At 39.5% G+C, this 18,328-nt stretch overlaps 1 protein-coding gene across 1 annotated transcript in view; it reads right to left on the reverse strand.

Moving 5' to 3' along the window:
* TNKS (tankyrase, TRF1-interacting ankyrin-related ADP-ribose polymerase) overlaps positions 1-18,328 on the reverse strand; it is a 135,986-nt gene that overhangs the window by 40,744 nt on the left and 76,914 nt on the right. The window contains exon 6 of the mRNA XM_009893675.1: positions 615-709. Within this exon, the coding sequence (XP_009891977.1) occupies positions 615-709 (95 nt within the window). The remainder of the gene's footprint in view (positions 1-614; positions 710-18,328) is intronic.

Genomic DNA, 18,328 nt, shown 5'->3' on the forward strand with positions numbered 1-18,328 from the left:
TGAGAACAATGTAAAACACGTATCGTTCCAGATTTCTGACTGCTGTGCACTTTTGTTGGCGCCTTAGATAACCAATGTCCTTACTGCAAAAATAGAACAGTTTAGCTTCTGCTACATCTTCATTTTTGCTGGCAATGTCAATCAAGATAGGTCTCTAAGGACCACTAGTTGTGTGAGCATGAGCGTTATTGATGTTATTTGGAATTACATCCATATATATGCAACAGGATAATGAGACTACCGAGAAATTTTTCAATGCACATTTTTTTCACTAAGCCCATGGTACGTTCTCCCCATCACCTCCCCTAAAATAATACTAGAAAGCTATGATTTAACAGCATAGACTATCCATGGAAGCAAAGAATAAGGTTTGGAGAAAAATTTAAAGGTGTAATAGAAGACTTAGAACATGTGCAATCACAGCTAATCTGTTATTAAGGCTCTAAGAAAATTTCTGTTATGATGAACCACACTCAGATTTTGGAAGCAAATGTCGCATTCTCAGCCAACTGTTTGAGATAATGCTGCCACATGAAATAGAGAAATAATTCCTCACCTTGACTAACACAAAACTGCTGCTGCAAACAGATAACAAGTCAATTCATTTTACATACCCTTTATCCTTTGCGTGAACATCTGCACCATGCTGAAGCAGAAGTTGGACTATTCGAACTCTGTTGTAGCCTGCTGCTAGGTGTAGAGGAGTGGACTGCAAAGTAAAACAGAACAAAATGAAGAATAGGAGCCACATAAATTTGAAGTCCTGCACTTCCTGCCATTTAAGTACTCTTTCTTTATCTTGATCCAATGTGTAAGAGAAGTTAGGCTTCTCTTCTCTGATTAGTCAAATTAACAAATACACCGCACATGCATGCCCTCCCTGTTGTCAAACCAAATAAATGTTTTTTAAGGTGGGGAAGAATCCAGGAACTTCCTAAGGCAGTAACAAGCTCATCATTTAAAGGTAATTTAATGGCCCGACTTGACTTTGTTTGGGTTTCAGGGTGTTGTTTTTTGTTTGTTTGATTTGGTTCTTTTGGTGCTCTTTTCTTTTTAAACAAAAAAGGCTGGAATTTAATTTTTTTAATGCTAGAATTAATTTTTTTAATTCATAAGCAAATTTATGCAGTTCAGGTTGCATATTCACAAGTTACATACATGTTCTGTTCTCTGCTAAGACACACAGAGCAAACTGTATGTAGTTCATAGTTTCCTGCAAAACACACACCTCCAGCAGTAATGCACCTTGCTGCACAGTAACAGAGTAATAATAGCACCTTTCTCCACAGCCGATGTATAAGAATTTTGAAGTCAATAACAGTAATTCCCCTCAAAGTTTATTTTAAAAACTTTTTATTATGAAACAAATTTTGTGTGCTGTCTCAATCTGAAGGAACTGTTTTCTTACACAAATAGGTCATGTTTCCTCCTTCCCAAGGCTGAGAAGCAGAGGATTTTAAAGGGATCTTTGTTGCAATTTATTTTGTGGCATGCAACCAAAGAATATGATTTTATTACAGTAAAACCCCATACATAAACCAGCTTGAACACATGGGAAGACTTACGTATCTCACAGTATTAAGCCAAGTACAGATTTACTGCCAGCATTAAAAGATCATTATGCAGTATTACAGATGAGACATCACTTTCTCACTATTATCAAGATTTAAAAAACAAAAATCAAGACAAATGTTCTTATTGTGGCAAACAGTGGCAGGTGCTATATATCCATAAATGGTATGGATTTTGAGGAATTAATACCTATTTAGTATGACTATAACTTGGAGTAGTCTGTATTATATTTTACTACAGTCTCAACGCTTTGCTGCTTTGCTCCAGAAAGAGTAACTACTCTGACACCTACAAAGTGTCCTGTGTACCATAGTGAGGACGCAGCTTGTACTGACAGAAATGACAGCACAGGGCATCTCTAATTAAAACATCTGGGTAATTCCATTTATTTAGCAAAGCAGCTATGCAAGTTTCCTTAAGACCCATCTTTGGAATGATCTGCACTCAAAATAAGGACCTCTAACATTCTTAACCTGAAGATCCCTAAAGTGTCTCCAAAGTACAAAATGCCACGACCAACAAAATGGGTCAAATCTTTCACGTGTTTGGCCATTCAAATTGTTGGGATATATTCTTTTCATATCTGTCCCTATTATAAAATAGCTGGCTTCTGCATACCATAAACACAAATGAAAATATAGATAAAGATTATGCCACTAGTGACATTAGCAGAATACTCAAGTACTATTTATTCTGACAGTTGCCTTCGTTTGATTACTAAATCCAGTTTTATCAACCGAATTAATAACTCAGAAAACCTGTAAAGAATTTGAAATGGACTGAGGAAAAGTCAGCCTACTGAAAGGTCTAAACTCCAGAAGAAATTGGATCTAACACTAAATCTTTGGACCACTGCAGGATCCTTTAACCTCACACAATTAAACTACATCAATTTTTGTCTGCATGCTGCTTCTAAAACAACTATGGCACACTTCCAAGATGATGCTTTACTCATATTAAGCATTATTAATAGGGATGTTCTCGATAAAGATACATCAACCCTGGAGTCTTGTTCAGTGCTTAAAATTAAAAGAAAAACTATTATGACTCAAGCTGGGACCATGCATTTTGTATTTCTAGGGTTATTAGACCTGCATTTGCCAAATAACTCTCCTAGAGAAGAGACCCAAAACGTTTCAAGCTTAGAGTTGCAAGACAAACGACCTAAGTGAAACAAAGCAGTGTCATCCCAACTCTTCAGGCAGTTTATATCCCTGCTTTTCAGAAAGGTGAGCTACTTGTTCTCCCCCAGCAAGGCCAGACACTACAGTCCCATGAATGGACGCAGAATACCATGCCTTCCCCAACACACCAGGAATTATTTATTCGGCTCCAGCCAGGCACCTGATGTTTGGCGCAGTTACCTTCTGACCCACAGCAGCTTCAGCGAAGCCGCGTGCCGCGCTGCGGCTGCCTCTCCAAGGAGGAGTGAACCGATGCTCCCTGCACCCGTCCCTGGAGACGGGGCTGAGATCTCCATCACTCTGCAGCCTTCCACTCTGCAACTGCAAACCACATCACCTGGAGGACCACGCAGTGCTGGAGACACCGGCAGTTAGAGGGCCAGAGAGACCACCTGACCGAGGGGCAAGGACAACCGAACATACACACAGGGCGTGCAGAAGCAGCGACCCCGGAGGGCGGCTGCCCCCATATCCAGGACTGCTCTATCAGCACTGTCACAAGCCAGCGCTGCCAGTCGCTCTGTAGGTTGGCTAAAAGGCTCTCATAAACGCTGCGCTCACATACGCTTCGGGAAAGAGGAAGCAGGAAGGTCCTACCTCAATGACTTTTAAAGGACTTATTTTCCTTTCTCGTGAGAAAGAGCATAGATGAACATTACATATTTAATAGTTAAAATTACTAATCTGGCATTATGAGCTTGTATGCCAGTTACAGAAACTAAGTACCTAAAAGATAACGTCGTGCTACACGAACTACTCATTATATGGGATTATTAGCCCTCAAAAAAAAAAAAAATCAAATGAATGATGGATGTAAAGAGACTGATGTTTAAAATTAATGTGCTGTTTATATAGCACTAGAAAAGTAGAAAGCAGCTATTGCAAACAGCAGTATTGTATCCTGCACCTGCAAGGTATATTACACTGATCACTTAATATAAAGGAAAGAGATTTAATTGAGCTATCAATTAACCCCTCCTCCCATGTCTTGCAATAGCTGGCAAGAGAATGACTAACAAGAATTCCTAGAGGGCACTTACTTTCCAAGACTCACATTCACAGTTACCAAGCCAATCACCCTGTCTTACTTGCTAGTGTAATTAAAAAGAGGGTAACTCCACTTCTATTAAGTAAAGTAGACCCTCATGTAAGATGCTCACATTATTTCAAAGTTTTATGGCAACTGTAATTGAGTCAAAGCAGGTTCTGTGCATTTCAAGGAAGCCCACTGTACGCAAGATGGCAATCACTGTCAACCTGCATACATACAATGTATATTAAAGCAGGTATTTTTGCCTGCAGTCTTTTTGAAAATGTGTTGCCTGGGAATATGAGAAATGCATTTTTTAGATTTAAAAAAAAATGTAGAGACAGCAGTTTGATACTATTTTATTTGAGCCTCAGGTATTTTCACACTGATTTGTTACCAAGAGCTGATTTGATGATCCCTGTCCAAGGTCAGCTGCCTTGGACTTGCTGTCCCCTGTTCACCTGCATCAAATAAAAGGGGCACCGAGGAATCACGAGAGCTGCAGGCTGCTGAGCTGCTACCACTTAAATAAGAAAATTGGTTTTAACAAATTGTCCATAGGCAACATGGGAGCGCTGGCTCCAAGCACCATCTGTTCCCCTTCCTACCTTGCTAAAGAGCCTTCAGCAGCTCTTCGATGGTAACGCTGCCGCAGCCTCAGAAGAACGCTGCATTTTCATACTCAAATTACTAATCGCCCATTTTATGGGCAACTTTAAACTGAGGAATCTTTTGTCAGGATCTTATATCTTGCATTATCTGCATGATCAATAACAGCTGCAGGAACTGTTTTAAGAATTAATATTGCCTGTCCTTGCTTTCTACTACCAAAGTCTCCATACAGTGCTATCTGATAACAATCTTCATCAATGTGCTTCTCACATTCTTAAGTTGTCATCCTGCAGGCTATCAAAATCAACAAACAACAATCCTCTTATCACATGAATAATGTCTCATCATAAATCTAATTTACAACACCACGCAGTAACTTCGAATTATCATCATTTAATTTCATCTTCTACAGGAAAGACATTCTCACAATAAAGAGGCAACATCCTGATTTTGAGAGCCAGCTCTCACCTTGATGTATTACAGCTACTGTCACATTCAGAAAGTCCCTGAGTGGATATGCACCAGTAATGGTGGCTCTTACACAGACAGAAAAACACGTATGATTTGGCAGAATATATCTAAGGACACTTGTGTGTTTGTTGTTAACTCTTCTACAACACCCTGCTGACAAAGGATGCCAAAAAAAGAAAAAAAAAAAAAAAGGAGGGGGAGGGAGGGATTTTTAAATGTTTCATGTAGATTTTAATATATGTGACTTTTTTTACCTTGTCCATAATTATCTTCAGGTTTGGTAGATTTGGAAATTGCAGGTATGCAGCAAGCTCCCATCTGACTTTTGTCAAACAAAACCTTTATTCTAATCAGACCATACTGCCTATAGAGAGCAGTAGCAATAAAAACAATACCCTAAACTTTTGTAGTTTGTCTTGTAAGCTCCCTTCAAAACAGTGTTTCACCTCCACTGAATTAAGGGAAGAGCAGAGAGGTTTCTAATAACAAAAGGGACCTTCATTTCACAGTTTTGCATAAAACTGACTGTTTTGAAAGATGTCCTGACTCCTGGCAAGATAACTATTTGAATCTGGCATACTAAGGAAAAACCTTTGAGCAAGCAAACAACTCCCTCTTCACTGGGTTAGAATTTATGATAGAATCTTTCTTTCCAATTGCAATAGTCTGTGTCTGCTTGATGCTGCTCCCTTGCAGACTTCTCTAAAATGAACTGCATCAATCATGAGCATACATTGGGAAGACACTCCGGATGCAAGTGGAATACCTCCTGTTGCCGCTTTATCATTCTGATTAATGGCATAAGAAAACAAGTTGAAACAACATCACAATCTGAAGAGACATTCCTGAACTTTTCCACTGTGGAAGTGATCAGGCTTTTCCTTTGCTGCTCAGATACCAACTTGCATTCCAATTTTAAGCCCTGTGCCCATTTACACCTTCATTTTTAGACTCAGTTGTAAGCTTTCTTGGGAAAATATCTCATTGCCATTGTTTGTATGGTGGCAAGACTGGACATGTCATCACAAACAAAGAAAAATCCTTCTAGAAACACATATTTCAAATAACTCAAAATAATTATATTCATGCTACAATGCTCTCGCACACTAGGTACTACAGAAATAAAGGTCCCAATCCTCAACTAGAGAATGATGATGTTAGTAGATCAGGAAAGGAGCTGTGCTTCTGTTTATCAGCCACGTGGCTTGTCAACTTCAGCTACCCAAATTGTGCAACTTCCTTGGTCATTTATAGCAGGACCAAGTTATTTAATTTCATGGTCAACCATTACGCTTTAGGGACAAACTCATAGATGCTGCTCCAGGCAAGTAAGGTATGTCTTACTGCTGACGGTAGATGAGCAAGCTGCAATAAGTTTAAACTCTAGAGATAAATAAGCATAGGGATGAAGAGCTTAAAGTACTAGTCTTACATAAAAACAAACAAACCAACCCCCAAAAACCCAAACCACAAAAAACAATTCCTAAGGACAAGGATTACAAAAAGTGTAAGGAAGGCGTTTCTCACTCCACTGTGTTTCCAGTGGTAATTTAACTGCTTCATCTTCAGAACACAACCAGTGATACTTAATTGAACAGGACAGACTTAATATAGTAAAATTCAGAAAAACATCACACCACAAATTTCACGTAGTGCTTTCTAACAGTTAACGACAGGGAAAATGAACCGAATGGCTCACCAGCTCAGAATCTGCAAGTCACACAGCATCTTAATTTAGAGCTCTGGTATAGCAGATATCAGATGATCTCTTGAGGGAGGGGGGAAAGAAAGGAAAAAAAATAAATCCACTGTTTTGAGCTGTAAACCAGTGAAGACAAAACCAGCTTGATTTCACAAATAGACTAATGCTAGGGCAGAGTATTATCAGGTGAGAATGAGGACTACATGAAGAGTAAGAGAAATGTTTGCATTGCTTTTTATTCTGTCACTTGGCAGAAGGAGAACAAAGAAGTCTGCATTAAAAAGAAATTCTTCCTTGCAACTGAATACCTTTCAGAAATGTATTCAGGTATCGTACCACCCGGGTTGTGGTACAAAGCCCAGAGCAGGTCAGATATCAGGAATGGCATATTCCTCCTAGAAGTATTTAGAAACATGTACCAGCTACAAAGCACTGCTTTGTGGATCACAGATCCAAGAAACATTCCCCTTTGCATTCAACTGTGCAGAAACCACAGCTGGAATGTTATTTGCAAATTAGTGTCGGACACCTCCAGACCAGGCAGATGTTGATAAACTGGAAGAAAATATAAGAATGTGTAATAAAGGTGAAATGAAAAGAAGTAATGAAATGGCTGCAGAGTTAAAAAGCAAAGGAAGAGCAGAATAAAAATACTGCAAATACACAGATAGAATAAGCCCTCATTTGGAAATTATTTACGTGGATGACAGACCAGGACTCTTCTACTTCTAATCTCCAGTGAGTATTCAAATGTCTTCCTTCTCAGAGGGCTGTAATGTCCAGACTACCGACTACTAAATGCTTCTCTAGTAGATATGACCTTTGAGAGACAATACAAGTTTCTGACTGTACCTCTGAACCTCAACACTGTGTGACAAGACTTGGCATCGGTTCTACACATTAGCATCGTGACCCTGTTGTACTGCAAGTTGGGCTAAGTGTTGACAAATAAAGGGCAGGAGATTTATGAGAGAAAAGCTTTTTCAATCACACACGTGCCTGGGGTTGAGAAGGGCAGAAAAGATGACAAGCATCATCTTGCACAAGGATAGACAAAGAAATAACCAGAGTTTCTCTGGCTCTTAGAGGTTAAAAGAAAGAACAACAGGAAATGAGCGCTTTCAGTTTTCTTCTCAGGAGCTCCTCCCACCAGCATAGAAACAGTGCCACCACAAAGAAGGTAGGAAAGGGGAGGCAAACAACATATACCCAAAAGCAAAAGAGGGTAAAGGGCAAAGCTACCTTTCCTGACAGGAGAGAAAACATGCAAGTACTGCAGGCACACAACAAAAGAAAGTTTCATCTGCAGAGGCAGGCTTAAGATGGATGTTTTAAGATGACCGTGTAAAAGTCTTATTAAATCCCAGAAGAAAAACCTGGTTTCCCTGCCCAGCAGGTTTCTCCAAAAAACAACACCTGACTTTCAAAATTATGGAGATTATTATCTTCGACACCAGGAAGGCAAAACTTTAATCCACGTAGATAGCTCTGAAAGCTGCTCTCCTAACGGTAGCTATGTAAGAAAGAAAATTCAAACTGATTACTTCAGAGAAAAGGAAACAAAGTCAAACCTGAAAGAGCATCGTTACTTGGCAGAAAAAGGGCTAAAAGAAAGACCAGAAGAAAATGAGATACTCTGAGACAGAAGGCAGCAACCATGTTTGGAATGAACTTTAAAAGCAAAGATCAATCTGATCCACAAGAAAAAGCAAGTATGGCAAAGGGATAAAAGGGATCTCAGCTCCCCAGATATTAATCAGGAAGCTTAGTTCCCTAACAACTCCATATTAAGTTGCTGCCATTATTTCAGAGATTGACCCAGAAGACTAAGAGGGAAATGACAAAGGGCTGGGAGAGATACTTAAATCTTTAAATGGAAACACCATCTTGACCTCTGATCTTAGGATTTCCTAAACAGCAGGTCCCATAAACAGGGCACTAGTGATCCTTGACCTCTTTGTAAATGAGAATTAAAATGCAACCCCTCCTCCACCCCTCACTCCTGAAAATCTTCTGTATTTGCATGTACCTTAACCTACCACCTATTTGGTAAAACAGTTCCACAGAGAATGTGTCAGAAAAGCCAACAACATCCCTCACAAACCCATGGTATTCTCAGTAAATTGTTCCTTACAAGAATTCTTCCATTTCTAGATGCAAATGATGAAGGTTTAGCTGGGGATGGAACTGCAATATGAAAAAGAAATTCTGGAGCCTCTACCATGAAGCAGCATTTGCAGCCTTCCCAGACTCAGAAGCACAGAACAGATCTCTGGCAGCACTCAATGACATGGGGAGACGGAATTTGAGATGGATTATCAGAGAAGTATATGCCGTTTCTTTGGTGATAGATTCTGGCAGCCAAGGGAGCAGTGACTTGCTGAGCTACATAAAGATGAAATGACAATAAAGACCCACTCTCTTCTCCTAAGGGAATACTACCAATGTTATTTAACACTGAAAGGGGATGCACACTGCCTTGAACAGTATGGCAGAGCACTACACAGGAATTACTTACAGTATAATTGTGTCCAGGGTGGCCATTTTTGTTGCTTCTTTTCATCACCTGGAATCTGTCAGAAATGCAAGTCAAAAATGGACAAGTCTGAGCTGAGGTACTGAAGCATGACTGGCTCTTGCCGAGGCGAAGGCAAGAAGAAACTGCCCCTGCAATCTCATTAACTGAAGGCATCAGAGGGTATTCAAACCTCTAGTACGTCAAGGAGCATCTGGCAGCACCTGGCAGCTAGAGAACGAACTCATCAGAGCTGTTGGACTGAGCACAGGCACGCAGAATTGTCTCATGTCAACAGCTGGGAATTTTATCTGTTAAGTCACACGTTCGGGTTTAGTGCATGGGGAAGAACAGATGCTACTACTGGTGGTCTGAGCAGCAGGGCATGGACAGCCAAGTTTCTGCAGAGCTTTTGAAAGCATCTTAGTGCCAGCCAGCACAGCCCAAGTCTCAACCTGTCAATCCTGTCAAATTGCAAGCTGCAAATGCTTGTCACTCCAGGAGAGCAGGACGAGACAACCTTCTCCCCTCTTCCATCACAAACACATACATTTTAACCTGTCCTGTCAACCAGTGTCCGAAGCTACAGAATCCTGTTCTTTAATTACTTGCTCAGGCTGCTGCTCTCTCTTTTTCATGAAATATTTTGGTGTTGCTCTGGCAGTACAAACAAGTGTTAACAAGAGGCTCTTCTCCAAACAGCCATGCCAGCTGACTGGGGAAGGCCTGCACACAACATTAAAACAATCTGAAGAGGATACACACTGGAACACCAGAGAACCCAAACTCTGCTGGTTTTTGCTGTTTCAGTCTCTTCTTTTCCTACTTGCTATTAAAATCCTTTTCTTACCAGCGTCAACTAGCAATCTTTCATTTCATTTTCTTTTTCTCTTATTCTTTTTACCACTTCTCCCATTCCATCTTCAGATATTTACTTTGCTTCTCCTTCCCCTTCCATCTAGAAACTTTCCAGGCTTCAGTTCATAAGATTTTCACATTATTAAGAAAGAAGAAAAGCTTCTCAGAATATATGAACTTGAAAGTTCTCTCTGCTAATATGACATTCAAACCAGCACTTCACTTACTTTATTGAAAGTGGGGTCAGAATGAACTCTGTTAAGAACAACGCTTGCAAATTGATTGCATTTCAGCTCCCGTGCTCAGTATGAAATAAATATTTAAGCCTTATATTTTGAAATGAAATTAAAACGTGAGATCTAAAATAATTCACGAAATTAAATATACAAAAATGCTCTTTTTGCATTACAGTGATAATTTGCAAATTTTAGAATTTAATGCCTTTATAATCCAGTCAAGTAGACTTCACTGTTCCTTTGAAGAGGAGCCTTGCACAATACAGGAAAAAAGGCAGAGAATTTATCTTCCACTTCCTTTTAGTATGTTTCAAAATCGAAAAGTTATGGTTATTAGAATATGAATATTCTAAAACATTTCGTCTGTAAGAAGTAAGTCTCTTTTATAAGTACGTGTGTTATATTACTTAGAAAAGACTAATCAAATAACCTCAATTTTCTTGTTCATCAATGACAGATCCATCATCAATTACAATGCCCTATTTTGGCATTTTCCTCTCCTTTTATTATTCATCTGCTACCTGCTCAGTCATCTTACACAACAGTTTTAGAAATGGTTATGTAAATACACCTCTCCTTGCACATAAGTATTGGTAGTTCTTTTCATTTAGAACTATACTGATCACTCTAAATTATCTACACAGCCTACGAAGTCAATGATGGGGTTGTGTCAGCAAGTGATAACTGATGTGCTGAGAGAAATCAGAGAGGCAGCAAGGGCAGAAAACTGAAGGGTTTTGGGTGACTCAACAGGTGAAATGTTTGGATACTATCAGCGATTGTTTTACAGAGAAGTTGGCTAGGGAGGCCGCAGGAGTAAATGCAACTGCTGAGCTGGTACCAAGTAACAAGGGACACCTGGTGCAAAACCTTGTAGTAGAAGTTGCTCTTTAACAGTGACTATAACATATTTAGATTCATCTTACCTACAGGGGAAATGAAATGCTTGCTAAAATAATCCTGTATGACTGTGCTAACCTTCAGAAAGTGGAGCTATGAAAAAACGGGAAGTTTTTTAACAATAAGTTAAAAGCGGTAGCTAAGAGAATTAAGTCCTTACAGACAGCATAAAGACTACAACAGAGCTGATGTTGGAACCACTGTGCTAATGCATACCTTCTATTAGAAAGGGCTTGATAAAGTGAAAGTAGTCAGTGTGACTAACAGCAATCTAAAAGAGATTACTAGACCTAAGAAGGCATCATTCAAAACGCTGAATTTACAAGCTGAAGAAAATCACAAGGACCATAAACTCCAGCAGATTAAAGGTAAAATACAATTAGACAGGCAAAAACAGTTTAAGCAGTGAGTAGTGAAAGGAATTAAAGTCAGCCATAAATCCTTCTTCCAACCCATCAGGAGCACAAAATCCACCAGACAGTACAGTGGGGAAAGGTGATGCTAGGGCAAGAAATGGAGCTCTTGCAGGCGAGAAGTCATTGGGGAGGAACTAAAGAAATTCTTTACATAGTACACATCTCAGAAGAAACAAGTAATTCTCATACCGGGACCCTGGCGACTGAGCATGTGCGCATTTGGAGCGGGGAGAAGGATCTGTCTGAAACTAAATTAAGCATAAAAGAGGTAATGATAGCCATAATCAAAATGAACATCAACAAATTGCCAGGATGGGACTGCATTCACCCAAGAGAATGCTGGAGAATGAAACAGGCGAATTACTAGTGGTATGTGACCTTCACTTAAGATTATCTTGATACAAGACGACCCACAAGTTGCAAACCAATCATTAAAACACATTTTGGGGAACTACAGGCCTGTAATCTTATATCTGCACCAGGAAAAACATAATATAACAACAGCTAGAATTAGTGGATACCTGGATAAACATGATCTGCTTGCCAAATAGTGGTAAGGGAAGTTCCATCGTTAAAACTCTTGGAGTTTTCTGAAGCAGTCAACAAGCATGTGCACTACAGTAATCCAACTGATATAGTCTACCCGTCTACTCATCAGGTTTCCAACTGAATCCTCACCAATGGTTTTGAAGGAAAATTACGTTAGGTCCTGAGACGGTTGCATGATGGCACACAGAGATGGGAAACAGAGTGTACAACTAAACGATAGGTCTGACAACAGAGGGAGGCCACAAAGTAGTCTAATACCACGTTCAAAGTGAAGAGCAACAAGACAGCAGAACGGTTCACTTTTCAGTACCTCTCACACTCACATGCAGGGATTCAGAGAGGGAAGCAACATCAAGGGCCGAAATGACACCGATAGTATTCACTATAATCAACCATATACAGAAAGCAAACACATATAGTCCATGGATTGAGTAGCCACATTTCAATTCAAACGTAACCTTAGCAAGGTCTGTGAAGGAAAGGACTCTACTCTCAAGATCACAGTAGAAAAAACATCATCAGTACTTGACTTCTGCATGCTCTGTGAGCTGATAAGAGCCAAATGCAGACCACAGCATTTAGTTAATGTGCATAAAATATTAAATGGCAGCTCTACCCAAATCTGCCAGTTTAATTTGTGTTCTCTTGACAGTAGATGGGTAATACCGTAATGCAAGAAGCCATCCCCCTGTGTGAAACTAATCATCAAGGGGAAATAGTTCAGGTATAAAAAACCCCACACCTTTAATACATTTGAAGGTTTCCCAAAGAGCACATTAAGATTAAGACCTAACAAATGAGATTTCCTGATTTTTAGAGAACAATACAGAGAGTCTGACTACAGAGTAAACAATTTCTTTCCAGCCTTCAAGTGCACAACTTCTGTTTGTGGACATAATAGACTACACTTCAAATTATTTCTGAAGAAAATGAAAACAGGTGAAGGGATACTCACTGAATCCTTTCAGGGAAAATATTTAAGATCTCATAACAGAAACTTAGAGCAGGTAGATAAATTTTACATTTTATTCAAAAGGTATCATATTTGACTATAGAGGGTCTTAAGGGACACCAAGGACAGAAATTAAGCCAAGTTATCTATACTGTACAAAGTCAGGGGAGGTATTCTTGTGTTATCCACTTTGACCACGCTTAGCTGATGAAATAAGATGGGATCACAGTATAAGAAAGAGCATAACTTGTCACTATTTCTGACATGTGTGAATCCTGGGAGCTATGTTTTTAAATAAACAAAATAGTGTTTTAAAGGAAAAATACAGTTGTGGCCATTTTTGAGTGTTCTTTCTCTGTGTGTACTGCATTGGGCACTTCTGCCCCAAGCACATCACAAACATGGCATTTGCTTTGTCACCTTTTTGTAATGTTGGAAATGTCGCCTTTTTCAGTGCTCCACTACCTAAATCCAGGAAGGACCCTTAATTTTGAGTGCAGACTTTGATTTAAAATATTTAACTCAATTATGGAGAAGTACAGCTATAACTGAAAAGAGTACAAAAATATCCACATCTGATCTACAGTACTTATTTTCACCAGAGGCACATACTCACTATGGGAAGAGTTGCTTAGAAGGAATTTAATCCACCTTCTTCCCTCCGTCAGTCCTCCTAATTATAGCATACACAGGGATAGGCTCTAAGGTTGTGAAGCCCGTCATCCAAATCAAAGTTGGGAGTACGGAGCATACAAATACATTACTGCGGGGCACTAAGGTATCACAGAATAACTGAGGTTGGAAGTGAGCTCTGGATATCAACCCATAGTTCAACCCCCAGCTGCCCTTTTTCACTCCGATTACTCAGAAACTGTGAATGACTCCATATCTGAGGTGGGATAAGAGCATATCTAGGGCAGTTGCTATGGAGCAGCTGGCATCTGATGACATGTTCTCCCATGAGTGCACACACGCCCATACCCAGTATGGGTCACTGCTGAAGCTTCAGAGAAGCACAAACAATTGTTGTACTTGCAGAAGGCAGCAGGCATTGACCACAGTAAAGAAGGATCTTAAATCCCAAATTTTTAAAACAATAAGCTTTCAGAATAAAATTTTTCTTTCAAACAGAAACAGAAGTGCTCTCCATCCTCCCCCAATCCCCTGAAAATTAGCTTGCAGAAATAGGGGAATGCTGGCTCCTATCTTCCCCCAGGCAAGCACACTATCTAGCTATATCTTTGAGATACACACACATATACAGGTACACATAGCTAGGTATCTGTAATAGTGTATATTAATATCTACCTGAGTATATATAGGCATATACACACCTATATACTTTTTAATAAATATATATACACACAGTCACACCCCTAGCTATACCTTTGATGCACATGCATTTCATGAAACACATCCAAGGTCGACGTCAACACAGACTACAGTGTTTAGAAGCCATCAATCAGAGCCAACTTTATGCCAGCAAACATTAGCTAACCGAGCACATTGTTGCCACCTACTTCAATAACTGCAGTTCCAAAAAGCTGTAATCATGCATCATGAAATTTCTGGCTAATCTTTACAGGACCACAAATGAAGAGCCCAAAATCTGCACATTTCCAACCCACAAAAGTGGTTTTATAGTACTTCATCAAAACCAGACTGCCACTTTATGCTAGTAAGCAGCAAGTGAGCAGATTCAGCAAGGGCTTGTCTACCTAGATATTCTGCAATAACTGGTTTGGATTTAGTCTGTGTGGAGCTGTCCTTTTCCTGAAAAAAAATGACATTTTCTAGTTAAACAATTTTTAATATATTTTTTTAAATTTTTTTATTTTTTGTTAGACTAATCAAGGAGAAAGCACTTGTTCTGAACCAAGAATGTACACAGGCAACAGTTAATCTGGTTTCAATGTATGATTCCTTTGCTCCTCTCCTCCACACAAGTTATTTTTTTGTTGCAGATAAGCCTTGAGACTAGAGACTTTTGATATAATCTACAAACAATGCAAAAAACCCAGGTACACCAGTAGAAAAAGCTCATAAAATCTGGGGGAAGACAAGATGTACATTGTGACACTAAACAATGTATTACATGTGACAAAAATATACACATATGTAGAAGACACAGAGATTCACACATACCCTTGGGTATGACAAAAATGCCTGGCATCAAGTATCTGCTCACAAGCCTGTTGCTCAAATATGTGCTTTTGTTTGTAGAAAAGTGTGTATTTTCACAACATTTAAACAACACTCTTTTTATTATATGGGAAATAGTTTCTTCCAAAAGATGTTCCATACTTATCTAAATATAATCTGTACACTACAAATCTATAGAGCAAACAGACCTATAGGTTCATCTGGTATTAGTTTTCATTTTTATTACTGTAGCACCAGAAAAATGCACACAATTGCAAAGATTTACAGTGTCACTAGCACACAATTTGTTCACAAGTCTTGCAACGCATGGCATTTTTCTTCAACCCCCAGCTCCTAGAGCCAAGATGATTACAAGAGAATCTCAACCTCTGCTGGTCTGTAGGTTTAATAACTGTGAAGAAAAAGCTTGTGAAAACGTGGATCGATTGTTTCATACAGACTCAGAAATTGGAAGGCATACCAATTTTCTTTTGAACTGCAGGATTTTTCATTAAAATGGTTGAGAACAACCAGAATTCTGGAACAGGGTCTGGCAAATCCACTTACCAGCAGAAAATTGGAGACTCCCTGGTAAGAGGAGACATAACTCAAGTGATCTTGTTAGAATCCAATTTCTATTTATCAGTCCTTTGTTTACAGGCTGATCAAACTGGCTGCACATAGAAAGAAGCAGAGGAGGCAAGAGTAGAAATTGCAACCCCACCCAACAGAACGTTACTTGGTATTAGAGGTGTCCCATAGCAGGAGCTGAGGGGCGCTCTGTCCTCTCCACAAAACGCACACATGCGAGATCTTGTGCAGGTGTTGCCTCAGGCCAAGGATGCTGGTACTCAGCACCGCATTGTAGACCTTCTCAGAGTTGGATTTCCTACCTCTGTCCCCTGCATCCATGACACTGGCTGCAGAGTTGGATTTCTTAGATCTGTACCCTGCATCTGTGAAATTGGATGATGCCGTGCACAAGAAAAACGAACGTCTGTAAGGCAGGAAGGAATGGGCTGAAGAAAGCGCCTCAAACCCAAGAGGCAAGTACATCTCCTGTGACTCATAAAGTTTAATGCAAAGGCCTGCTACTGGTATTCTGGATCCAGCGTTGTCTACATGTGGTTTGGAAAGGCATAACAACACAGGCATGGGAGAGGCTTAATACCAAGTATTAATAACTGGAACTGGGAGCTGTTAAGGACTGAAAACTGGGAATAAAACAAGAAAGGTGCATTAAAAGCCACAAGACTACAGTGAAATAAAATGAAGTAAGATCATGTGCATGCTAGAAATGGCCTTTTAATAAATAACTGCTTATTAATTTATTTATTTTTCATGGGATCACTGCCTCATCCACAGTGTTGGATGGTCCCGCGCTGGGAAACTGCGTTGTGTGTAGGCTCCCTAGTTCACTTCTTGCAGAAATTTCTGCATTTCCCGTTTTTAAGGAATGAGGCAGGGAGGGAAGGTGCAGGAAGGAAAACAATGTAGCTGTGGAGGAATTGCATTCTGTGCTGCCTTCTGGTCGTAATTCCTGCCTCATGCGGAACAAATACCTGAGACCAAGCTGTTCACAGGCAACACCATGGTGTTCTCTGTTTTTCATATGGTTCACACAAAATGTAAACACAAAACACAGCTGCTACAGATCAATGGAAACTATACTTTCAAAACATGAGGCATGCATTTTATTTTACGGAAAAATAATTGTTCTGTGCTCTAAAGAGCTCAAAATCTCAGATATTTGCTCTACTTTGAAAGAGATGAACCTTGAGAAAAGGAGCAAAACAAACTGTTTTTTGAATAACTCCTGACCAGAGGAGTTGGGTTCCCTTGCATGAAGAGGTGGTTTTATTCAACCACACCTGAGTATTTTAGTGCCAGCATGATCTGAGCACGCGTAATGTAGTACAGGAGCAGGATATTATATACCAGCAAAAATCCAACTTCAAAATAAAAATCCAACCTCCCATTGCTAATAGCTACCATGGCAGCTGCACGCAGTTCACTTTGGAAAGCTGTCAAGAAGTGATGTGGGAAGTCTGCCTCGTAGAGAAGAGTTCTCATCTGAATTGTTAAACCAGTGCTTCCTTATTAGCTCAGATACATCTTTATTTTTAAAATGGAGGCAACATCAATTTCTTCCTGAAACACCTTTCAAGTGTCAACAACAGCTTTCCAAAGGAAACGAGAGGGCTGAGAGATAGCTTCAACTCAACATGCAACCATCATACATTCTATTTTAAGCCTGTCTGTTGCCACTAACTACTGGATTAGTTAAGCTGTGACTGTTGTTACAAGTCAGAAATCCAGCTCCCGTGACAAAATAATGCAGCTTTAGTTTCCAGTAGCAGGTAGGAACTTACTGTTTTAAAATAGCCAAAAACATCTTTTGACAATTCACCCAAAATTGAGTCTTGAAAAAGACACCCCCAAAGGAAAAAAAATATTTGAAGGAAAATAACGGGGGCTGTAAAGCAAGTCTCCAGAGCCTACATACCTTTACGTAGACAGACATATAGTAAATAGGTGGCTTGGCTTTTTAAGTGTGAAAGTTCAGTACCATCTGTTAACTTCAATACTGCAGCATGTCTTCTAGAAGTCATTACTTCTATAGATTACATAAAGACCGAACACTTTGGAAGAGCCAAGGGGCTGGACACAGTGAAATTTCAAATCTATCAGAAATACGCAGGTGCCCACGAGCATTTTGTCTAAGTTCTGTTTTGAAAGAGCAAATACTTTCAGAAGCAATCTAAACAGATGTCATGTAACACCCAAATTTCATGTTACACACAATACCACATCCTAACAATTCTCTCATTTTTCAGTCTCCTCTTAAAAATCAAAGTAAGACTAAATGGCACAAAAAATGACTATAATATTTCAGCTCACATATTGCTTTTCAAAAAGCAAGCGAATGGGACAGTTTCAAAACAAAAAGTACTTGTTAAATCTTACCCTTGCATAACACTCATTTGCATACACTATAATGTGTAGCTCTGCACTGTATAGCTCCGTAGTTGTGCACTATTACTTGTGCTCTCATACATATTCAACAGGCACATAAACCAATACTTACTCAAAAAAATCAACCATTACCTAGTTCAATGAGACAGTTGTTTCTCTGAGATATTGTTGATTTTTCTTGGTCATCAAAACAAAACCCCATAAATTACATAA

The sequence above is a fragment of the Charadrius vociferus genome, unplaced genomic scaffold (assembly GCF_000708025.1).
Source record: "Charadrius vociferus isolate BGI_N301 unplaced genomic scaffold, ASM70802v2 scaffold59, whole genome shotgun sequence".
Lineage (NCBI taxonomy): Eukaryota > Metazoa > Chordata > Aves > Charadriiformes > Charadriidae > Charadrius > Charadrius vociferus.